Source organism: Bos grunniens, chromosome 28 (assembly GCF_055505025.1).
Source record: "Bos grunniens cultivar Pamir isolate PY7600 chromosome 28, Bosgru_T2T1.0, whole genome shotgun sequence".
Classification (NCBI taxonomy): domain Eukaryota; kingdom Metazoa; phylum Chordata; class Mammalia; order Artiodactyla; family Bovidae; genus Bos; species Bos grunniens.
In genome coordinates this window covers 30,562,970-30,579,575 of record NC_141192.1, presented here as the reverse complement: position 1 = coordinate 30,579,575, position 16,606 = coordinate 30,562,970, and the positions used below count along the sequence as shown (strand labels likewise).

Genomic DNA, 16,606 nt, shown 5'->3' with positions numbered 1-16,606 from the left:
AAAGTGGCCGAAGCAGGAAGCTCAGAGGTTAAAGCGTCTGCCTGGAATGTGGGAGACCTGGGTTCGATTCCTGGGTTGGGAAGATCCCCTGGAGAAGGCAATGGCACCCTACTCCAGTACTCTTGCCTAGAGAATCGCATGGACGGAGGAGCCTGGTAGGCTACAGTCCATGAGGTCGCAAAGAGTTGGACACGACTGAGCGACTTCACTTTTTTAAACAATAAATTTGTGAGGAATTGATGAAATTCAATAATTGATAAAAGAAATTCATCAAGAATTGATAAAAGAAATTTAGGCTTTGAGTGCTCAATTAGTAAAGAATCTGAACAGTTTGGGCTTGGGGTAGTCAGTTAAAGAACAAGGTTCGTTTCTACAGGCTTCTTAACCTGAGATCCCTCTCTCTGGCAATAAGCAGGTCCTTCTACCTCCAGATGCAGGGAGTGTACCTTCGACATGACAGATTTATTTCCTGCTTTCAGGGAGACAGAAATGAGGGTCAGAGTGTCCCTCTGGCATTGGCCATTTGTTTCTTAAGTAACTTTAATTAAAAATAATCACTCTGCCATTGTGGCATTTTTGGGGGCACCCTGCCCTGACCCCCAGCAGAACATTGTGGCAGCTGTAGTTTGGTCGAGGCTAGAGGAAGAAGGGAAGGACTGGCACAGATCTTTAAAATGATAGACACGACAAAGTGCAAAGAGCCATTTCTTTTCTTTTTTTTTTAAATTAATTTTTATTGGAGTATAGTTGATTTACGATGTTGTGTTAGTTTCCGGTATACAGTAAAGTGAATCAATCATGCATATATCCATTCTTTTTGATTTCTTTTCATTTTATCATTAGGGTATTGAGTAGAGTTCCCTGTGCTACACAGTAAGTCCATATTAGTTATCTATTTTATACATCGTAGTTGTATATGTCAGTCCCAATGTCCCAATTTATCCTTGCCCACTTTCCCCCGTGGTAACCATAAGTTCAAAGATCCGTTTCTTGTTTAGAGTCTCGTCACTTCAAGTTTGTCATTCTCTGTCTCAGTTTCTTGCGTGTTTCTTTAGGGACTTGATGTAATTTTCTATTATTACATTTGTTATATATATTAGTTTCATTTAATTGTGTGTATTAGTCTGCCCCATCTTGTTTTACCTCTGAAAGTGTATGTGCCCAGAAGGAAAGGACCTTACGTAGTCATTACTGAATTTCTCACTTCTAATAGGTCTCAATAAAAACTTTTTGAATAAATGATGGGTTGAATGCACTCAGTCCTTCGCATACATTACCCCTCAATAACCTGCAGTCTAGAATAGTTTGAACTAGAAAGTTTTTTTAAATCTTTATTTTGCTTTTTTTTTTTTTTTTTACAAAAACCTGTGGGTGAATAGTTTAAATCCAAAAGTTTAGAGGATGGCATTTGGAATATGATCCTTATATCAGTAGATATGTGGCACCTTATTACTTTTATGACATCTATGTACATTTCTCTTGATAAACGAGCAAAGAGTTGAAAACTGTCTCTCAAGTTTGCATCCAGTCTATTTTAGGGCTTCTAGTCTTTGCAGTCTGACCACAACTGTTTAATGTGTCTGTCATCTCACTCTTCATTGTCCTAAGTCTAGCCCCGAGCTGCCCCTCATTCTTGGCAGAATTCCAACATTAAAGATTGTTCCAGAGCCCACATCCAAGGACCGTATAACCCACCTCAGTCTGTTACTGCTTCCTCAGTAAAGCAACCTGGAGCTTTACAGCTTGGATACAAGGTTCAAATTTGGAAAAGAGAAGGTAGATGTGTAAAGTGTCAGAAAAACATGGGAAATTTTTGGATTATATTGGTTCATAAATTTTAATCCCTCTTCTTTGTGACTCTGTAAAACCTCTCAAAGGAAACCTCTAGGTTTTCCCTTCTGTGACTTTTACCTTTTTTTGTTGTTGTTGTTACTTACGGTTTTGTCTTCTGTAAAGTATACTTCCTTCTTGGGAAGAGTGGGCTTCCCTGGTAGCTCAGGCAGTAAAGAATCTGCCTGCAGTGCAGGAGACCTGGGTTCCATACCTGGGTGGGAAGATCCCCTGGAGAAGGAAATGGAAACTCACTACAATATTCTTGCCTTGTCCATGTATTCTTGTCCATGGAGAATTCCATGGACAGAGGAGCCTGGCGGACTACAGTCCATGGGGTCACAAAGAGTTGGGCACAACTGAGCAACTAACACATTCACACTTTCATAAAATGACAAATTTGCATCCTTATTTTAATACTCCATGAAACAAGAGTCCTTATTGGAAGGATAGTATGTATGTGCAAAATTACCTTCTTCTTTATAAGTTATGATGTCTAAAAGAGGGAAAGGTATTTATCTTACCAGTGGCGAAGGATGGGGGAGGGGCTAGTTGGAGAGTTTGGGATTGATATGTACACTGTTATATTTAAAATGGATAACCAAGGTCATGCTGTATAGCACAGGGAACTCTGGTCAATGTTATGTGGCAGCCTGGATGGGAGGAGATTTGGGGGGAGAATGGATACATGTATATGTATGACTAAGTCTCTTTGCTGTCCACCTGAAACGATCACAACTTTGTTAACCAAGCTATATACTGTGCTGTGCTTAGTCGCTCAGTTGTGTCCAACTCTTTGTGACCCCATGGACTGTAGCCCACCAGGCTCCTCTGTCCATGGGGATTCTCCAGGCAAGAATACTGGAGTGGGTTGCCATGCCCTTCTCCAGGGGATCTTCCCAACCCAGGGGTTGAACCCAGGTCTCCTGCATTGCAAGCAGATTCTTTACCAGCTGAGCCATCAGGGAAACACAAGAATACTGGAGTGGGTAGCCTATCCCTTCTTCAGGGACCTTCCTGACCCAAGAATCGAACTAGGGTCTCCTCCATTCCAGGCGGATTCTTCACCAGCTGAGCTACCAGGGAAGCCCCGATCAGGCTATAATCCAATATAAAATAGTTAAAAAAATAAAAAGAATGAGTGAGTCTCAGATTTCAACAATGTTTGCAATGGTTCACAATTCAACAAATGATGAGGTTAAAAGATGGAAAGAAATAATAAACAGTATAGGTTAATACTGTTAATTTAAAAGAGATTCAGAGGCGTGCTGCTGGGAGTTGTTCGGAGGTTGGCGGCGCGGGGCTGAAGGTCCTCAGGCAGAGTGATCATGTCGCACAAACAAATTTACTATTCGGACAAATACGACGATGAGGAGTTCGAGTACCGGCATGTCATGTTGCCCAAGGACATAGCCAAGCTGGTCCCTAAAACTCATTTGATGTCTGAATCTGAATGGAGGAATCTTGGTGTTCAGCAGAGTCAGGGATGGGTCCATTATATGATCCATGAACCAGAACCTCACATCTTGCTGTTCCGGCGGCCACTGCCCAAGAAACCAAAGAAATGAAGCTGGGGAGCCACTTTTCAGCCTCAAGAAAAAATAAATAAATAAAAGAGATTCAGAAATAGAAATTTTACATACTTGCAAGCTTTATTTTTGTTTCCTTTCTTTGGTCTTAATTATTGTCTTTCTGAAATTCAGATTTTAATTTATATGGTGTCCATTAAGTGGTAACATGTTCCATAAGAAAAGAAAAATAATACAATACCAAAGACAGGATCTCCTGTATTACAAATGAAACATCCATACACATATCCCCACACTTGCTGGTGGTGGGATAACTCAGGAAAATTCTTTGGGTAATTTTACATAAAATGGCAAGAGTTGCTTGTAGAGTTTTGACCCAGTAATCCCACTTTTCATTCCAGCATTCATAATCTATTTGGGAAAAAATGAAGATGTCCAACAGATGGAGAATATAAATTAGCTATGTCATATCAGTTATATCTACAGGAAGGAATAGCTAGAATTATTAAATTAGATATATATATATAGTTATATTACTTATATACTTATTGATGAAGATCAGGCATATGTAGAAAGACTTTATTAATATAAGTGAGGAAGCAAAAAGACAAAGTTATATCACTGTGATTTCACCTATGGAAAAATATGAATACATTAGATACAATTTGGAAGGAAATACTTAGGAAGGTGGAATTAAACAAGATTTGTTTTTTAGTGTTTTCCCTCCTCGTAATAAAACAACAAAAAAAGCTAGAATCAAGATTGCTGCGAGAAATATCAATAACCTCAGAAATGCAGATGATACCACACTTATGGCAGAAAGTGAAGAGGAACTAGAGAGAATCTTAAAAAAAATAAATAAATAAAAAGATTCTAGGTCATGTGATTTCTAGGAAATGACTACACATTGAAATAAAATTGGCAAAAACTTTAAAGATGTGGAATGAAACAAGTGCACACTGGTTACACAAAATATTCTATTGTTCAACTTATTCTTCCAATGCATATATTTAGAACCCAGGTTTTTTTTTTTTTACTCTTACAGTTTATCTGCACTTTTTTTCAAAAATTATTAAATATTTGAAATTACGTTTGGTACTGTTCAAGATGTATCTAACAACATGGAAGGAAAATAAGGCTCAGATCACACAACTAGTAAGGGGCGCTGCACCTACAGGAATAGCATTTACCCCTCACAGGCTCACTCCGGAGAGAGACATTAACCTAGGGACACTGGCCAGCATCACTCCTGGAGCTGCCCTTGGGACAAAGCACTGAGGCAGAGAGGTCAAAACTCAGGGAAACCAGGGGACGACATGCTGATTGACCCGGGAGAAGACAAGCAGCAAAGAAACCAGTGAGTGGGTCTGAGACTGAAGCTGTGTTAGTCAGGGATCTTGTTTATAAGGGACAAAAAACACAATTCAAAGTGTATCACACACAAGGAGACTGTCTTATGTAACCAAGAAGTAATAACTTCTAGGAGCTAAAATGACTTCACCAGACTCCCGCATGCCCTTTTCTCTCCCTCTGTCTCTATTTCACTGTCCATCTTTCAGATCAGCTGCTTCTTTGTATGTTGACCTCCCTCCCTCCTACTTCTGTTGGCCTTCCTCAGCAGCCAGGCTTTGCTACTGACTGTCCCAGGTATATATCATCTATCTTTGCGGAAGAATGAGAATAAGAGGGGCTCCTTTTTCTATTGTTTTACACATGCAAATGGTGGCTAGGGTTTCATACATGTGGTGGCTGTGAATTGTACTTAGGAGTGGTGAGCATGCTGTGCTTAGGATGCTGACTACCATTATGGCTGGCAAAGTCAGAGCACCTTTCTGTCCCTGACTAAAATACTGGTGTTAAGAATCGTATCATTAGTGAAAAGTTAGCCTCAAAGTAATAGACTATTATTGCCAAAACTCCCATCAGAAGTGGTTGTCTTTTTCAGAATTCCTGCCTGCTAATCATGGCCCTCCATAGTTAGAAAATCAGGCAATAATACAGAGTTCATGCTTGGGAAGACAAGCTATTCTTTTCTCAATTTCTTCCCTTTTATTTTGAACCCTCTGATTTTCTAAAACCTTCAGGTTTCTTCCCCCTTCCTGCCCCTAGAGGTTTCCATGGCAATAGCAGCTTGCTGGGTTGGGACTGGGGAAGGGAAGTAGTGTGTGTCTGGGTCATTTGTAAGCAGAGTGTTTATAAGGTGGGAACTGTCTGTACTGCATTAGTCATCTGTATCTCACCTTTAAGTGGGTCAGTTGTCTCTTCTGCAGTGAGGAAGTATTTGTTCTCTTACCATTCTGGCAGGCTTGTTTATTTATCCTCTTTCTCTTCCAAGACATACAGATGAATATGTCCTAGGCTTTTGCTCCTCAGGAAGTATATGGAATGAAAGGAAACCTTGTGGATAGAAAAGAGGAACAGGTGGAAGGAGCAAAAGTAGAAAAGAGCCCAGGCAAGAGTACCAGTGTCTGTAAAAACATTAGTAATTCTGAAATGATTCAGTGATGCAGAGTAAATCATCATGACAATGAGCATTATCCACCCCTCAGTCAGGTTCTATATGAAAGATCAACTATTTGATGGACATTCTTGCTAGAAGTTCTTCCCATCAGAATGTTAGTGAACTTTGACACACTGTAAGCAGGGATGATTTCTTTTTGAAAAGCCAAAATTGCAAGAGTGGCGGTCACATTTTATTCCTTCTCATACCTCCTGCACCAGCTCCAGTGCACAATGAATATTTTGTAAATGACATGACCAACATGATCTAAGAATGCTTCACATTCAGTATTTTTATTAGAGGTATTCCATTCATTTAATTGTCCATGCAGTGCATATTTTCTAATGATGAAGATAATAAAAATGTTTATTGTGCAGGTACCATAAGTTAGGCAATGAGCTAGTGTTTTATGTTCATTATCTAAATAATCACAACAACCCTATGAGATAAACTACTGTTTTTCAGGTGAGGAAACCTAAGCTCGACTATATGTTTCTCTGATACTTAAAGTCTGTACTTTATCCCAGTGCTGTTGAGTGTTAGGAGATATTTCTCCATGGCTATTTTTCATTTTCTTCTTGAAATTTATTTGTTAAAGAAACTGGAATGTTTGTCCTATAAATCCAGAGTCTGCATTTTGCTGATTATACTCCTGAAATATCTTTTAATAATTTCAACTTTCTTCTTTATTTTCTGTAAATCAGTAGTCAGATATAGAAGCTTGAGCTCAAAGTTTTGGGTAGACCTACTAAAATAGGTGTTATTGCCTTCTTCCTTATGCCTTAAGATGCATAATGTGATTATGACTCTATAATTTTACCAGCCATTCATATTGAATATCTGGTTCAACTAGTTTTTTTGGAGATTCCAGGATGGTGTTTTTCTATTATATTGATTATATGTATGCATATATATGGAGAATGTGTGTGTGTGTTTATAAACCTATTTACTTATTCAGATCAGATCAGATCAGGTCAGGTCAGTCGCTCAGTCGTGTCCGACTCTTTGCGACCCCATGAATTGCAGCACGCCAGGCCTCCCTGTCCATCACCAACTCCTGGAATTCACTGACTCACGTCCATCGAGTCAGTGATGCCATCCAGCCATCTCATCCTCTCTCCTCCCCTTCTCCTCTTGCCCCCAATCCCTCCCAGCATCAGAGTCTTTTCCAATGAGTCACCTCTTCGCATGAGGTGGCTAAAGTACTGGAGTTTCAGCTTTAGCATCATTCCTTCCAAAGAAATCCCAGGGCTGATCTCCTTCAGAATGGACTGGTTGGATCTCCTTGCAGTCCAAGGGACTCTCAAGAGTCTTCTCCAACACCACAGTTCAAAAGCATCAATTCTTTGGCGATCAGCCTTCTTCACAGTCCAACTCTCACATCCAAACATGAACACAGGAAAAACCATAGCCTTGACTAGATGAACCTTTGTTGGCAAAGTAATGTCTCTGCTTTTGAATATGCTATCTAGGTTGGTCATAACTTTCCTTCCAAGGAATAAGCGTCTTTTAATTTCATGGCTGCAGTCACCATCTGTAGTGATTTTGGAGCCCAGAAAAATAAAGTCTGACTCTGTTTCCACTGTTTCCCCGTCTACTTCCCATGAAGTGATGGGACTGGATGCCATGATCTTCGTTTTCTGAATGTTGAGCTTTAAGCCAACTTTTTCACTCTCCTCTTTCACTTTCATCAAGAGGCTTTTGAGTTCCTCTTCACTTTCTGCCATAAGGGTGGTGTCATCTGCATATCTGAGGTGATTGATATTTCTCCCGGAAATCTTGATTCCAGCTTGTGCTTCTTCCAGTCCAGCGTTTCTCATGATGTACTCTGCATAAAAGTTATATAAACAGGGTGACATTATACAGCCTTGATGAACTCCTTTTCCTATTTGGAACCAGTCTGTTGTTCCATGTCCAGTTCTAACTGTTGCTTCCTGACCTGCATACAGGTTTCTCAAGAGGCAGGTCAGGTGGTCTGGTATTCCCATCTCTTTCAGAATTTTCCACAGTTTATTGTGATCCACACAGTCAAAGGCTTTGACATAGTCAATAAAGCAGAAATAGATGTTTTTCTGGAACTCTCTTGCTTTTTCCATGATCCAGCAGATGTTGGCAATTTGATCTCTGGTTCCTCTGTCTTTTCTAAAACCAGCTTGAACATCAGGAAGTTTGAGCGGTAGTTTGAGCATTCTTTGGCATTGCCTTTCTTTGGGATCAGAATGAAAACTGACCTTTTCCAGTCCTGTGGCCACTGCTGAGTTTTCCAAATTTGCTGGCATATTGAGTGTAGCACTTTCACAGCATCATCTTTCAGGATTTGGAATAGCTCAACTGGAATTCCATCACCTCCACTAGCTTTGTTCGTAGTGATGCTTTCTAAGGCCCACTTGACTTCACATTCCAGGATGTCTAGTTTAGGTCAGTGATCACACCATCGTGATTATCTGGGTCGTGAAGATCTTTTTTGTACAGTTCTTCTGTGTATTCTTGCCATCTCTTCTTAATATCTTCTGCTTCTGTTCGGTCCATACCATTTCTGTCCTTTATCGAGCCCATCTTTGCATGAAATGTTCCTTTGGTATCTCTGATTTTCTTGAAGAGATCTCTAGTCTTTCCCATTCTATTGTTTTCCTCTATTTCTTTGCATTGATCGCTGAAGAAGGCTTTCTTATCTCTTCTTGCTATTCTTTGGAACTCTGCATTCAGATGTTTGTATCTTTCCTTTTCTCCTTTGCTTTTCGCTTCTCTTCTTTTCACAGCTATTTGTAAGGCCTCCCCAGACAGCCATTTTGCTTTTTTGCATTTCTTTTCTATGGGAATGGTCTTGATCCCTGTCTCCTGTACAATGTCACGAACCTCATTCCATAGTTCATCCGGCACTCTATCTATCAGATCTAGGCCCTTAAATCCATTTCTCACTTCCACTGTATAATCATAAGGGATATGATTTAGGTCATACCTGAATGGTCTAGTGGTTTTCCTTACTTTCTTCAATTTAAGTCTGAATTTGGCAATAAGGAGTTCATGGTCTGAGCCACAGTCAGCTCCTGGTCTTGTTTTTGCTGACTGTATAGAACTTCTCCATCTTTGGCTGCAAAGAATATAATCAATCTGAGTTCGGTGTTGACCATTTGGTGATGTCCACGTGTAGAGTCTTCTCTTGTGTTGTTGGGAGAGGGTGTTTGTTATGACCAGTGCATTTTCTTGGCAAAACTCTACCAGTCTTTGCCCTGCTTCATTCCGTATTCCAAGGCCAAATTTGCCTGTTACTCCAGGTGTTTCTTGACTTCCTACTTTTGCATTCCAGCCCCCTATAATGAAAAGGACATCTTTTTTGGGTGTTAGTTCTAAAAGGTCTTGTAGGTCTTCATAGAACCGTTCAGCTTCTTCAGCGTTACTGGTTGGGGCATAGACTTGGATTACTGTGATATTGAATGGTTTGCCTTGGAAATGAACAGAGCTTTACTTATTAGCTACGATAATTATATAAAGAGTATTCTCATCCATTATTTGGTTGCTACTTCACAGTATACTTTGTTGAGGATGAATGTTTATCTTTCACTTACACATTTTCAGAATAATAAGCTGGTTCCCAAGCATCTTCCATGGATATCAGTTAATTGTCTTATTATGAGTATGGACACACAAATTTGAATCCATTTGATTTTTTAATCCATTGCAGTTCTTCTTGTTGATGATAACATCATTGCACATTATCCTCTGAACTTCAAGTTCCTCCTGAGTCATCTGATACTGCCTTCAGTAGTCTTTTGTAACTGCTTTCCTCTCTTGTATGAAAAGATATCCCAGCTCATCTTTTAAAACTTCCCACCCAAATTTGGGATTGTGATCCAGAAAAAGATACCTGAAGATTCCTGAATTTTATACTGGTGACCAATTTTTTAAAATGTCTCCTGTCTGAATTCAGCTTGTGGATTGTCTGCTGCTTACTCTGGGAAATTTTAAGAAATACAGTGAAATTAAGAGAAGAGGGTGGATGATGAAGGTGTTTTTTGGTCCCCCATTTTTTAAAAAATCTTTATTGAATTTGTTACAATATTGCTTCTGTTTTATGTTTGTTTGTTTGTTTGTTTGTTTTTGGCCACGAGGCATCTGGGATCTTAGCTCCCCGAACAAGGATCAAACCCACAACCCTTTTATCGGAAGGCGAGGTCTTAACCACTGGACTGCCAGGGAAGTCTCTGTCCCCCAGTTTTTTATTCTGGGCATATACCCAGAAGTGGAACAGAGTCATATAATTCTATTTTTAGTTTTAAAGGAATCTTCACACAGTTTTCCACAGTGGCTGCACCATTTTATATTTCCACCAAGAATGCAGAAGCGTTCTGGTTTCTCCACATCCTACCAACACTTGTTTTTTTTTTTTTGGCTGTGCCACATGGCATGCCTGATGTTAGTTCCCCAACCAGGATGGAACTTGGGCTACCTGCAGTGGCAGCATGGAATCCTAACCATGGAATCCGCAACACCTGTGTTTTTGTCTGTTTTTGGATAGTAGCCAATAAGTATCAACAGTGTGAGATATTATCCCATTATTGTTTTGATTTGAATTTCCCTAATGATTAGTGATGTTGAATATCTTTTCATGTTCTTATTGGCCCTTTTTTATATCTTTCTTGGAGAAATGTCTTTTCAGGGCCTTTGCCTATTTTTAAATGGGATCATTTTTGTTGTTGAGTTTTGGGAGTTCCCTGTATATTCTGGAAATTAATCCTTTAGCAAGTATATAATTTGTAAACATTCTCTTGTTCTTTGGGTTGCCTTTCTATTCTGTCTTAATGTCTTTTTGATGCATAAATTTTAAAATTTTTAACTTATCTATTTTTCCTTTTGCTGCCAATGCCTTTGGTATCATGTCCAAGAATCATTGCCATGTCCAGTGTCATGAAGTTTTTTCTCTGCATTTTATTCTAAGAGTTGGATAGTCTTTGGTCTTACATTTAAGTCTTTGATTCATTTGAGTAAATTTTTGTATGTGGTGTTAGATTAAGGGACCAGCTTCATTATTTGGCTTGTGGCTATCCAGTTTTTTCATCACCATTTGTTGCAAAGACTGTCCTTTCCCCATTGTCTTGGCATCCTTGTCAGAAAGCATATAATCATATGCACAAGGGTTTATTTCTGGGCTCTTTATTCCATTGCTCTGTGTATTTACCTTTATGCTGCTGCTGCTGCTGCTAAGTGGCTTCAGTCGTGTCCTACTCTGTGCGACCCCATAGACGGCAGCCCACCAGGCTCCCCCGTCCTTGGGATTCTCCAGGCAAGAACACTGGAGTGGGTTGCCATTTCCTTCTCCAATGCAGGAAAGTGAAAAGTGAAAGTGAAGTTGCTCAGTCATGTCCGACTCTTCACGACCCCATGGACTGCAGCCCACCAGGCTCCTCTGTCCATGGGAGTTTCCAGGCAAGAGTACTGGAGTGGGTTGCCATTGCCTTCTCTAGTACCACCCTATTTTGATTACTTTAGCCGTGTATTAAATTGTACAGTCAGGAGGAAGAGGTCCTCAAGCCTCGTTTGTTTGTTTGTTTTTGATCATTTTGGCCAGTAGGAGTCCCTTGAAGTTCTTATGAATTTTAGGATGGCTTTTTTTATTTTTGTAAAAACAAAAGCATACAATTGAGATTTTGATTTGTAGTTCAGTCACTGAGTCGTATCCAACTCTTTGCGACCCTATGGACTGCAGCATGCCAGGCTTCCTTATCCTTCACTGTCTCTTGGAGTTTGCTCAAACTCATGTCCACTGAATTGGTGATGCCATCCAACCATCTCATTCCCTGTCACCCCCTTCTCCTCCTGCCCTCAATCTTTCCCAGCATCAGTGTCTTTTCCAATGAGTCGATTCTTCACCTCAGGTGGCCAAAGTATTGGAGCTTCAGCTTTAGCATCAGTCCTTCCAATGAATATTCAGGGTTGATGTCCTTTAGGATTGACTGGTTTGATCTTGCAGTCCAAGGGACTCTTAAGAGTCTTCTCCAGCACCACAGTTTGAAAGCATCAATTCTTGTCTCTTAGCCTTCCTTTTGGTCCAACTTCTCACATCCATACATGACTACTGGAAAAGCCATAGCTTTGACTAAACAGGTGTTTGTCAGCATAGTGGTATCTCTCCCAAGTGGCATAGTGATAAAGAATCTGCCTGCGATGCAAGAGATCCGGGTTCAATCCCTGGATCAGGAATATCTCTTAGAGAAGGGAATGACAACCCACTCCAGTATTCTTGCCTAGAGAATTCCATGGACAGAGGAGCCTAGTGGGCTATAGTGCCTGGGGTCACAAAGAGTTGGGCATGACTGAGCAACTAACACACTGCTTTTTAAATGCTGTCTAGTTTTGTCATAGCTTTTATTCCAAGAAGCAATTATCTTTTAATTTCATGGATGCAGTCACCGTCTGTAGTGATTTTCAAGCCCAAGAATATAAAATCTGTCACTATTTCCACTTTTTTCCCCACTTATTTGCCATGAAGTGATGGGGCCAGATGCCATGATCTTAATTTTTTAATGTTGAGTTTCAAGCCAGCTTTTTCACCTTCATCAAGAGGCTCTTTAATTCCTCTTCACTTTCTGCCATTAAAGTGGTATATCATCTTCATATTTGAAGTTGTTTATTTTCCTGGCAATCTTGATTCCAGCTTGTGATTCATCCAGCCCACCATTTCACTTGAGATTTTGTTAGGGAGTATATTGAACCGGAAGATTGCTTTGGTTGTTACTTCATTTACTTTTTGGTTGTACTGAGTCTTCATTGCTACATGCTGGTTTTCTCTAGTTTTGGTGAGCGGTGACTACTCTTCCTTGTGTTGCACAGGCTTCTCACTATGGTGGCTTCTCATGTAGCAGAGCACAGGTTCTAGGCACATGGACTTCAGGAGTTCAGCACACGGGCTCAGTAGTTGTGGGTACAGGCTGTACGGCAAACGGGTTTCAGTGGTTAAGTTGAACAGGCTTTAGTTGCCCATGTCATCTGGAATCATACCAGACCAGGGACTGAACCCATGTCCCCTGCAATGGCAGGCAGATGCTTACCCACTGTACCACCAGGGATGTCCCTGCTTTGGCTATTACTGACATCTTAAAGATGTTAAGTCTTCCAGTACCTGGATATGTGATGTGTTTTTATTTTTGTCTTGTTTAATTTATTTCAGAAACATTTGTAGTTTTCATTGTTCCAATTTTTAATGTGTTTGGCAGAGTTAGTTCCCAAGTATTTTGTTCTTTTTGATGCTTTGATAGTAGGATTATTATGTTGTTTCATTTTCAGATTCTTTCATTCTTAGTGTCTAGAAATGCAACTGACTTACATGTTGGCTTTATTTTCTGCTACTCTGCTGAATTCATTTACTAGTTCTTAGAATTTTTTTTGAGAAATCTTTAGGGTTTTGTTTAACATGTAAGATCATATCATCTGTGAACATAGGTCATTTTACTTCTTATTTTCCAATTTGAATGCCTTTCTATTTTTTGCCTAATTTCTCTGCCCAGAACGTCCAGTACTATGTTGAATAGAAGTGGCTGAAGTAGGACCCAAGTCTTACTGATATTAGAGGAAAAGCTTTCATTCTTTTCCCATTGAGTATCAATCTTGTTGTAGGTTTTTCAAATATGTTTTTAAAAAAATCTTTTTTGAATTATAGTTGCTTTGCAATATATGTTTCTATTATGCAGTTATACATAAGCTATGCGTTATCATACATCCCCTCTCTTTTGGATTTCCTTCCCATTTAGGTCACCACAGAGGACTGAGTATGGTTCCCTGAGCTATATGGTAGGCTCTCGTTAGTTATCTATTTTATGCACCCTATCAACAGTGCAAGTATATCAGTCCCAATCTCCCAATTCAACCCACCCCTTCTTTCCCGGCTTGGTATCTATACATTTGTTCTCTACCTCTGTGTCTCTAATTCTGTTTTGCAAATTAGATCATCTACACTATTTTTTCAGATTCCACAGGTTTGCATTAATATATGATATTTGTTTTTCTCTTCCTAACTTTCTTCACTCAGTATAACAATCTCTCGGTCCATTCACATCTCTTCAAATGACCGAATTTTGTCGTTTTTTTTTTTTTTTAATGACTGAATACTATTTCATTGCATACATATACCACATATTCTTTATCCATTCATCTCTTGATGGCCATTTAGGTTGCTTCCATTATCTGGCTATTGTAAATATTGCTGTAGTGAACACTGGGGCTCATGTGTCTTTTTGAATAATGATTTTCTCCGGATATATGCCAAGGAGTAGAATTGCTGGGTCATATGGTAGTTCTATTTTTAGTTTCTTAAGAAACATCCATACTATTCTCCCATCTCTAAGAATTTCCCACAGTTTGTTGTGATCCACACAGTCAAAAGCTTTGGCATAGTCAATAAAGCAGAAATAGATGTTTTTCTGGAACTCTCTTGCTTTTTCCATGATCCAGCAGATGTTGGCAGTTTGATCTCTGGTTCCTCTGCCTTTTCTAAAACCAACTTGAACATCTGGAAGTTCATCGTCCATACATTGCTGAAGGCTGGCTTGGTGAATTTTGAGCATTACTTTGCTAGCGTGTAAGGTGAGTGCAATTGTGTGGTAGTTTGAGCATTCTTTGGCATTGCCCTTCTTTGGGATTGGAATGAAAACTGACCTTTTCCGGTCCTGTGGCCACTGCTGAGTTTTTCAAATTTGCTTGCATATTGAGTGCAGCACGTTCACAGCATCATCTTTCAGGATTTGAAATAGCTCCCCTGGAATTCCATCAGCTCCACTAGCTTTGTTCATAGTGATGCTTCAAGGCCCACTTGACTTCACATTCCAGTATGACTGGCTCTAGGTGAGTGATCACACCATCGTGATTATCTGGGTCATGAAGATCTTTTTTGTAAGGTTCTTCTGTGTATTCTTGCCACCTCTTCTTAATATCTTCTACTTCTGTTAGGTCCATACCATTCCTGTCCTTCACTGAGCTCATCATTACATGAAATGTTCCCTTGGTATATCTAATTTTCTTGAAAAGATCTCTAGTCTTTCCCATTCTATTGTTTTCCTCTCATTGAGGAAGGCTTTCTTATCTCTCCTTGCTATTCTTTGGAACTCTGGATTCAAATGGGTATATCTTTCCTTTGCCTTTTGGTTCTCTTCTTTCACAGCTACTTGTAAGGTCTCCTCTGACAGCCATTTTGCCTTTTTGCATTTCTTTTTCTTGGGATGGTCTTGATCCCTGCCTCCTATACAGTGTCATGAACCTCCCATCATAGTTCTTCAGGCACTTTGTCTATCAGATCTAATCCCTTGTATCTATTTCTCACTTCCACTGTATAATTGTAAGGGGTTTGATTTAGGTCATATGAATGGTCTAGTGGTTTTCCCTACTTTCTTCAACTTAAGTCTGAATTTGGCAATAAGGAGTTCATGATCTGAGCCAAGTCCTGGTCTTGTTTTTGCTGACTGTATAGAGCTTCTAGATCTTTGGCTGAAAAGAAATATAATCAATCTGATTTTGGTATTGACCATCAGTGAGGTCCACGTGTAGTCTTCTCTTGTGTTGTTGGAAGACGGTGTTTGCTATGACCTGTGCATTCTCTTGGCAAAACTCTATTAGCCTTTGCCCTGCTTCATTCTGTACTCCACGGCCAAATTTGCCTGTTACTCCAGGTGTTTCTTGACTTCCTACTTTTGCATTCCAGTCCCTTATAATGAAAAGGGCATCTTTTTGAGTATTAGTTTTAGAAGGTCTTGTAGGTCTTCATCGGAGAAGGCAATGGCACCCCACTCCAGTACTCTTGCCTGGAAAGTCCCATGGACGGAGGAGGCTGGAAGGCTGCAGTCCATGGGGTCGCTGAGGTTCGGGCCCGACTGAGCGACTTCACTTTAACTTTTCACTTTCCTGCATTGGAGAAAGCAATGGCAACCCACTCCAGTGTTCTTGCCTGGAGAATCCCAGGGACGGGGGAGCCTGGTGGGCTGCCATATATGGGGTCGCACAGAGTCGGACACGATTGAAGTGACTTAGCAGCAGCAGCAGCAGCAGCAGCAGCAGCAGTAGGTCTTCATAGAACTGTTCAACTTCAGCTTCTTCAGCATTACTGGTTTGGGCATAGACTTGGATTACTGTGGTATTGAATGGTTTGCCTTGGAAGCAAACAGAGATCATTCTGTCGTTTTTGAGATTGCATCCAAGTACTGCATTTTGGACTGTTTTGTTGACTGTGATGGCTATTCCATTTTTTCTAAGGGATTCTTGCCTACAGTAGTAGATATAATGGTCATCTGAGTTAAATTCAGACATGACAGTTAAAGTCGGACATGACTGAGCGACTGATCTGATCTGAGTTAAATTCACCCATTCCAGTCCATTTTAGTTCGCTGATTCCTAAAATGTTGATGTTCGCTATTGCCATCTTCTGTTTGACCACTTCCAGTTTGCCTTGTTTCATGGACCTAACATTCCAGGTTCCGATGCAGTATTACTCTTCACAGCATTGGACTTTACTTCTATGACCAGTCACATCCACAACTGGGTGTTGTTTTTGCTTTGGCTCTGTCTCTTCATTCTTTCTGGAGTTATTTCTCCACTGATCTCCAGTAGCATATTGGGCAGCTACCGACATGGGGAGTTCATCTTTCAGTGTCCTATCTTTTTGCCTTTCCATACTGTTCATGGGGATCTCCAGACAAGAATACTGAAGGGGTTTGCCATTCCCTTCTCCAGTGACCACATTTTGTTAGAACTCTCCTCCATGATT

At 40.1% G+C, this 16,606-nt stretch overlaps 1 protein-coding gene and 1 long non-coding RNA gene across 12 annotated transcripts in view; both read left to right on the top strand.

Annotated features, from left to right (window-relative positions):
* LOC147343074 (uncharacterized) overlaps positions 1–16,606 on the top strand; it is a 143,647-nt gene that overhangs the window by 32,084 nt on the left and 94,957 nt on the right. The window lies entirely within an intron of this gene.
* Positions 3,090–3,463, top strand: LOC147343076 (cyclin-dependent kinases regulatory subunit 1). The gene has a single exon (XM_086382444.1). The coding sequence runs from the start codon at positions 3,159–3,161 to the stop codon at positions 3,396–3,398; it is 240 nt and encodes a 79-aa protein (XP_086238570.1). The 5' UTR covers positions 3,090–3,158; the 3' UTR covers positions 3,399–3,463.

Bases quoted from the DNA above. Each gene is read 5' to 3' on its own strand.
- LOC147343076 (XM_086382444.1), top strand. From the start codon at position 3,159: ATGTCGCACAAACAAATTTACTATTCGGACAAATACGACGATGAGGAG.